This window comes from Montipora foliosa, chromosome 1 (genome assembly GCF_036669935.1).
Source record: "Montipora foliosa isolate CH-2021 chromosome 1, ASM3666993v2, whole genome shotgun sequence".
Lineage (NCBI taxonomy): Eukaryota > Metazoa > Cnidaria > Anthozoa > Scleractinia > Acroporidae > Montipora > Montipora foliosa.
This window is the reverse complement of record NC_090869.1, coordinates 20,137,323-20,144,822: the sequence shown is the minus strand read 5'-3', so window position 1 is coordinate 20,144,822 and position 7,500 is coordinate 20,137,323. Positions and strand designations below refer to the sequence as shown.

At 38.5% G+C, this 7,500-nt stretch overlaps 1 protein-coding gene across 2 annotated transcripts in view; it reads left to right on the top strand.

Moving 5' to 3' along the window:
* LOC137992365 (ankyrin repeat domain-containing protein 27-like) overlaps positions 1-7,500 on the top strand; it is a 72,857-nt gene that overhangs the window by 19,458 nt on the left and 45,899 nt on the right. For both annotated transcript variants that reach the window (XR_011121681.1, XM_068837688.1), the window contains exons 12-17: positions 1,611-1,692; positions 3,541-3,619; positions 4,611-4,673; positions 5,284-5,371; positions 6,604-6,678; positions 7,401-7,500. The exon at positions 7,401-7,500 is cut by the window's right edge and continues 22 nt beyond it. Coding sequence is in view for 1 of the 2 variants with exons in the window: in XM_068837688.1 (XP_068693789.1) it covers positions 1,611-1,692; positions 3,541-3,619; positions 4,611-4,673; positions 5,284-5,371; positions 6,604-6,678; positions 7,401-7,500 (487 nt within the window). In the remaining variant the exon portion in view is untranslated. The remainder of the gene's footprint in view (positions 1-1,610; positions 1,693-3,540; positions 3,620-4,610; positions 4,674-5,283; positions 5,372-6,603; positions 6,679-7,400) is intronic.

Below are 7,500 nucleotides of genomic sequence, written 5' to 3'. Positions count from 1 at the left end.
TATTAAACAAACAACTGCCTTGGGTTTCACTCAAATTCATAATCAGAATTCTGAAACTTGGAGACTCCATGATTTAATTTAACTCTATGGGGTAATCATGCCCCAAAAAAAGCAGAGAGGGCTTTTAATGTTGATGGTCACTAGCAGCTTAGGTATCTTATGATCCTTGACCAGCTGTCGTCGTGAAGTCTTATCTTGGCTTTCGCAAGAATCACTCCACTCAGTTTTCTGTTACATACTTCACGGATAATGTTTTGAAAGCCATGGACGAAGGAAACTTACATGGTGGTTTGTTTATCGATATGAAGAAAGCCTTCAATACTCTACCCCATATGAGCCTTCTGCAGAAACTAGAGCGTTACAGAACAATGGAAACTCCTCTGGCCTGGTTTTCTGACTATTTATCTGACAGAAATCTGAATAGTGTGCATGGATGGTATTTGCTCTGAACCTGAACCTGTCCAATCTGGTGTCAGGGCTCAGGACAGTATTCTTGGTCCACTCATTTTCATATTATACATAACTGACCTTCCATCTTGCCTGCAATTCTCATAAATTTTAAGGTTTGCTGATGATACTGTCATTTACTTCTCTGGAAATTCCATCTCTGATATTGAAATGAAACTCTCTCTGGATCTAACAAACGTCTCTTTCTGGCTTAAAGAAAATAATCTTTTTCTGAATATCAAGAAAACGAATGCTTACTTATTGGGACAAGACGATGACTAAACGTATCTGGAAATGCAGAGGGTTTTTCAGTGATTTTAAATGGAACTCCCATCACCTTTTCCAAAGTATTCAAGTATCTCGGTGTTCTGCTTGATAACCATCTTACATGTAATTGAGCATATTAATTGTGTAAAGTAAGTTCTACCAAGGTATCCAAGAAACTAGGAATTCTTTCCAGAATCCGTGAGACCCCTTTCAACAACCGAATCTGCAAATCATCGTTATAAATCAATCATCTTACCATTATCGGAGTACTGTGATATCACCTGGCATGGTTGTAGTAATAAGAACCAGAAGAAAATTGAACGTTTGCAAAAAAAGAGCTGGCCGAATTGTCCTTAAAGACTCGAAGGATTTGACCAGTGACGCCGTCATTGAGAAACTAGGATGGAAGCCGCTGTCCGAAAGACAAGCACACTAAGGAACTGGTTAAAAACTGTATTAAGGGCCTTGCTAGCATTGCGACATTCATTCTTATAACACTGGATCCAGAGGAAACCTTTTTGTTGATAAAATCAACTTAGAAATTTCAAAACGTGGATTTCATTATAAAGGTGCAATGAGTTTTAATCGTAACTGTTAGTGCATATTTCTTATTTTTATTGTTTTTATTTTCCATAATATGTTTTTGTATTATTTACACTTACATGTATTATTAGTTTTACAGGGCCCATATTGATACCAGTTGTATAAATGAATGGTTATCTTGTATAAATATTATAAAATTATAATATTATTATTATTATAATTTTATTATTATTATTATTATTATTATTATTATTATTATTATTATTATCTAAACTCCAGGATTTAATATCTGCAGTACTAGATACAGTACCCATATGATGTGCACATCATGTTCTTTGTATTTTGTTACATAGTACAACACCCCATTGGAAAAGTTCTGCTGTCTAAAGAAAGCTGTGACCATTGTGACAGATAGAAAGATGAAGACTTCAGCTGGTTGGTTACTCATCTTTCTTAACCCAGTGACCGCTGGGAGTGAAATGGCAATAGATTTTGCTCGTCAATACAGTGCTCGAAATTTAAAAACATTCCAGGTTGTCCCTTTTTCAAGAGCTGGGCAACTAAACTTGCAAATTTGGTTGCCCTGATAAATGCTTGTTTGCCCATTGGGAACCCCCTACGATTAAATGCACACCATGGTGAGCAATCGCATGGCATTGGAGCTTGGGTACCCCATAGTCTAAGTGTGCGCCTGTGGCTTTTTTTTTGTGAAAGTCTGGGTTTAAGTTTGAGCATTTTCAAAATGGAGTCTTTCAATCTCGCCAGCTATACATGAATTTTCCTATCAGACAATTTTTTGTAAAAACCAGAAATATTCAAAACACGGGAAAATTAATGCTCAACTGCTGCAAATTAATTATTTTTAATTTCGCACTACTATCAGACATTGACAACAGAAAACCATTGAGTGAGTCAGGTGCTGCTTATGCAATACATTTTCTATTTTTGGCTGGGTTGCCCTGTTGTTTTTTCTTTGGGCAACCAACCTTTTCATTTTACCAAAAAGTAGTTGCCCGGTAAACTTTCTGGTCGTCTGGGACGACCAGACGACTGCTAATTTCGAGCACTGTCAATAGGGGGTGGTTCAGGAGTCAGTGTGAGAGGCGCGGTGGCCTCATGGTTAGTGCGCTTGACTCCGGATCGAGTGGTCCGGGTATGGGTCCTGGCTGGGGACATTGTGTTGTGTTATTGGGCAAGACACTTTACTCCCACGGTACCTCTCTCCACCCAGGTGTATAAATGGGTACCGGCGAATTCACGGCTGGGGGTAACCCTGTGATGGACTAGCATCCCATCCAGGGTGGAGTAGAAATACTGGCTCTGGCGTGTTGGGCCACTTGGCTCGGAAAGCACTTACCTCAGGAGTCAGTGGGTTAATAAGCAAGGCTGTGCTCTAAGAATTTCTGCCAATCAATGTTTTATGGAGCCCAAAGCTCTGAAATTTGGAAATCTAGGGTGCCCAGCAGCTAAGTTTTGTGCAAATTTAAGATTTCCTTGTTGCCCGAAGGCAAAAGTTAGTCACCAGGCACTATGGGGTACTGCTAAAGCACAGTCTTGGGTTAACAACCTCTACACCCATCCAGTAATTCTTACAGTGCATTATACATAATTATGTTATAGGGAGTTTGTTGTTTAATAAAATATTTTTTGTTGTCAAATAAATTATATGGCACACAAAATCTTTTAAAACGTTCTTTAAACTTGTTTTAAGGGCCTAGGTCACGCTGTTTTAGGTAATTTTGTTTAATTTTGTTAGTTATGAGCTCTAAACTTCAAATTGGCAGAGCAAGAGCCTTTCATTTGCAAAATCACGGCCACATAACAACTGAGAATGATTTTCCAGCTGTTTAAATGACATTTTGATATCAACTGATATAAATCTGAAAAAAGGTGGGCCGACGTTTTTCAAATTTAGCCAAGTTTTGTCCATCCTTGTCCCTTGTTAGCTTTCCTGTGTTTTGTTTGAGTTCTTCTATAGCTTTGAGCCGTTATTTTGTTATTTCAGTTAATTCTATGACCATTTGATCAGTGCTGAAATTGCCTAAAATTACGTGACCTAGCCCCTTTAAGGACAGCACTTTTTCCTCTTATATTGAAAGATCAGCTTACAGTACATGCACTATTGGTCCCATTGCAGTTTACAAGTACCAGGAGCTCTTAACACCAACTGAGCTACATTGTAATCAGCAGTGCATATTGAACATGTAAATGTACTAATAATGAAATTCTACAATTTAAACAATTCTACATGTAAGGATTTTTAGTTTTGCTCTTCCTTTACAGATACTGTTGAGGCCATTACGGTAGATGACCTTCTTCCAGCTTTGATTTTTCTAGTTATCAAATCTGACATTCCAAATTGGTAAGTAATAAATCATTCTTTAGGAAGTAGATAGTTTGCATGGTTGGTTGATGTGTTAATTTCTGAGTTGATTCATTGATCCTGAAAAGCCCTTTGTGGAGTAGCACTTTGTACGTCAGTTAAATAATTTCATATTTCGTTTTATAACAGAGATACTACCCTAAGTGAGTCTGTTTACCTTAAAATGTTACATGTACCAGCAACAAACATTGCCTCACTTTTTCAATTGGAATTGCAATTTGTGTACTGTCCTATTCATTTTATACAGACTGTATAATGAATATTGGTCCAATTCGAGCCTGGAATTTTTTCAATTTTTTTGCGATTGTTTGAGTTGCAACTATAAATACATGTATAATCTGGGGGAGATCCAGGTTTTTAGCAGAGGGGGTTCGATGAAAGGGGGCCTTCTTCGAGCCACCTGTAGGGGGGTTGCAGGGGCATTGTCCGCTGGGGAATTTTAAAATTTCAAGTCCTCGGAAACGCCCTTTTCGCTATTCTGAGGAAGAGTCAGCTTGTTTTAATGTCTCATTTCTAGAAGTTAAAATGCCATTCCTTTTGCATCAAAATGTAACAAAGCTGTGAAAAAACGATGCAAATTTGTATTTATAATACTATGATAAAAATGCACTGCATTTCACAGTGTTTCGTCAAAGACGGGATAAACAAGAAGAATTCTTCTGGGGCATCTTTCTGCAAAAAGCTGAACCACAGCATCGTAGTCAACGGGCATTTCATAGTGAATGTTCAGCAGAGCCAAGTGTGACAGTGTTAACTTGGTTATAAATTTATTGTATTTATTTTACATGTTTTTACAAGTTTTTGACGTTGGCTGGTTTAATTTAGGGGTTTGATCTGCCCAGATGATCATCATTATTCTAACTTCAAATCACTACATATGAATATATCTTTTTGTTCTTCACCTTGCATGCTAACTCATTTTAATAACAATAATTATTACTAATAATTAGTATTACTATATTACTTGTAGGCTGGCGAACATCACCTTCTTGCACAATTTTCACTTTTCCAGACGGGGAGAAAATGAACTTCAGTAAGTTAAAACTTGTCTAATTCATGTAACTATTAGTTTTGCCTCCTGTGAATACAATCACTTCAAAAGGCAGAAAGAAATCAGAAAGGGATTTTATTTATTTACGGGGAACTCTTGAGAGAGATTTACAAAGTAACTGCACAAGAGGCCTTATGAAAAAAGGCAGGTACAAAAGTTGGACCGCATAAACTCGGATCAACTCGGATCACTTGCGCACTGTCAAAAGGCACTCTTCAAGTCCTGAAGACATCTTAATTGGAAACAAAACCTCTGTGGAATTCATCTCCATGACAAACTCAAGTGCTACAGTAAATCTCTCTAGACTGGTACTATTTTTGAAGATCTGAGTCTCATTATTAACGTGTAAAGGTTCATATAGCTGAAAGCAGATCTTGAAGAAATGTAGCAATTTTAGTGCAAAGTACAGTACATTGACCGTTACAGCAAATATTTTACAAATAACGAGATGACAGGCTGTCAATTGTCACTGTTTAAGTGGCTGTTGTTGGTGGCAGCCCCAGTGGAACCGGAGCTTCTTCAGAAGTCCTCTGCGTAGTGAAGTCAAGTCATCTTGACTCTGGAGATGACAGTTTACTTGTTCTGTGGGCAGGTTTTTCTTGTCATCCATTGAAGCAGCAGTGGAACATGTAAGAGGAGGATCTGTGAATGACATTCTGAAGGGTCTACCACCGGCCAAGGTCTGAAACATCTTTTGTTCTCAATTTTATTCTACATGTACATAGTTCAATCTCCTTCAGCCCCTTAGATAATTAATTTTCAGACAGCCACTTGCTACATCAAAATCTAATGATTGGTTTTAATGTTCATTTTTCTTTAAATGTTATTTTCTTGAAAGATTTTGTTGTCTTTGTAGAGGAGAGGAGAGGAGAGGAGAGGAGAGGAGAGGAGAGGAGAGGAGAGGAGAGAGAGGAGAGGAGAGGAGAGGAGAGGAGAGGAGGAGAGGAGGAGAGGAGGAGAAGAGGAGAGGAGAGGAGAGGAGGAGGAGAGGAGAGGAGAGGAGAGGAGAGGAGAGGAGAGGAGAGGAGGAGAGGAGAGGAAAGGAGAGGAGAGGAGGAGGAGAGGAGAGAGAGGAGAGGAGAGGAGAGGAGAGGAGAGGAGAGGAGAGGAGAGGAGAGGAGAGGAGAGGAGAGGAGAGGAGAGGAGAGGAGAGGAGAGGAGAGGAGAGGAGAGGAGAGGAGAGGAGAGGAGAGGAGAGGAGAGGAGAGGAGAGGAGGATAATAATAATTTTATTACTTATAGTGCGCCTGTTACATTGAGAGATGCTCACAGGCGCATTACAATATCGAAAGAAAAATTACAATATCGAGAGAAACTTAATATACCTTAATAACAAGTTGTTATAACATATAAAGCTCATTAAACTTATTTACAAAACCTATTTACAAAAGAAAATCTATATATAAATAAAAATGAGTCGCATAGTTACTGTTTCTCATAGCAGCTGAATGCATCGCGGAAAAGATGCGTTTTCAGGAGGCGCTTAAAGGTGTTTACATTGTTCGCATTTCGTATTGCCTTGGGGAGACTGTTCCAGAGTTTTGGTGCCGCACATGTAAATGAGCGGTCACCAAGAGTGGTAAGACTCTTGAACGCAGGATACTTCAATAAGATTGTGTCCGAATTGGTTCTCAGGTTATATCTCCCAGGCTTTTTCAGTTTTATGAGTTCTGATAGGTACAGGGGTGCAAGGCCATTAAGAGTTTTATATACAAGCAATAATATCTTAAACTGGATTCGGTAGCTGACAGGCAGCCAGTGGAGATTGAGGAGAGATTGTATTATAAGTTGTGCAAGTAAGCATTGTACTGTAAGTCGTGTTTAATAAAAATAAAAAAGGAAAGTAAAGTAAAGTAAAAGTAATATCTGATATAATTCTTCCATTTTAGCCCTGGTGTTTTTGTTATTACAGTTTGTGTCTTCCCCTTGGCTTGTTATGGAAACAGATGGAACGAACAAAATAACAGTTCTGGAGAAGCTTTTTGAGGTAATTTTCTTAAAAGGCAGATTCACTGTTATTTCCTGCAAAACCCTTTTTGCTTCATTTAACCCTATGACTCCCATGATCAAAACGTTCATTCTCTTAACTATTTCCGTATTGATTTCTTTGTTGGCTGGTCATGAGAATTTGATGTTATATAAGGATCATACCCTTCAGCTGATTATAATCTTCATTCTCAATACTTATCTATCTGACAGTGCATTGAAATTGAGAGGTGAATTTACATACTGATATTAGTCCTGGGGGTCAAAGGGTTTTACCAACAACAGTTGAAAATATTTCTGCTTGATGACAGAAGTACAAACTTACTATAGTATCTCTTGTACCATGCTAGCTATGATTGCTCAGTTTAGGAGACCGACTTCAACACTTACACTATGGTCAGTTTGACTTACAAGTCCGAAAGAGCAGCAACATAGCTACATAATACGCATAATTTATACATAGGTACAAACTTATCACTGAGTACGCAAAAGCTTGTAGCGCACTTCCTAGCATTGTTCGCACGAAGTCCATTATTCATGCCCTACACTTATCTGTTCGCAGAACAGATGAGCCATACAGGGAGATGCTGAAGCCGATGTGGTTTGGATGAACTGTGCGCATAAAACACTGTATATATGTGGACCCTGTCCTGTGTAGTATGACTGTTCAATTCCCAGTGAACACTCAATCAGACACTGTCGGAATTTTTGTGTTACTTTCAGTTTGCATCGAATGGAAATGAAGAGGAGATCGGAAAGTTGTTATCCGAGCCTGATGCTGCCAAAGAAAAGCTATTGTGTCATCCTTTATGTTCTTGCGACA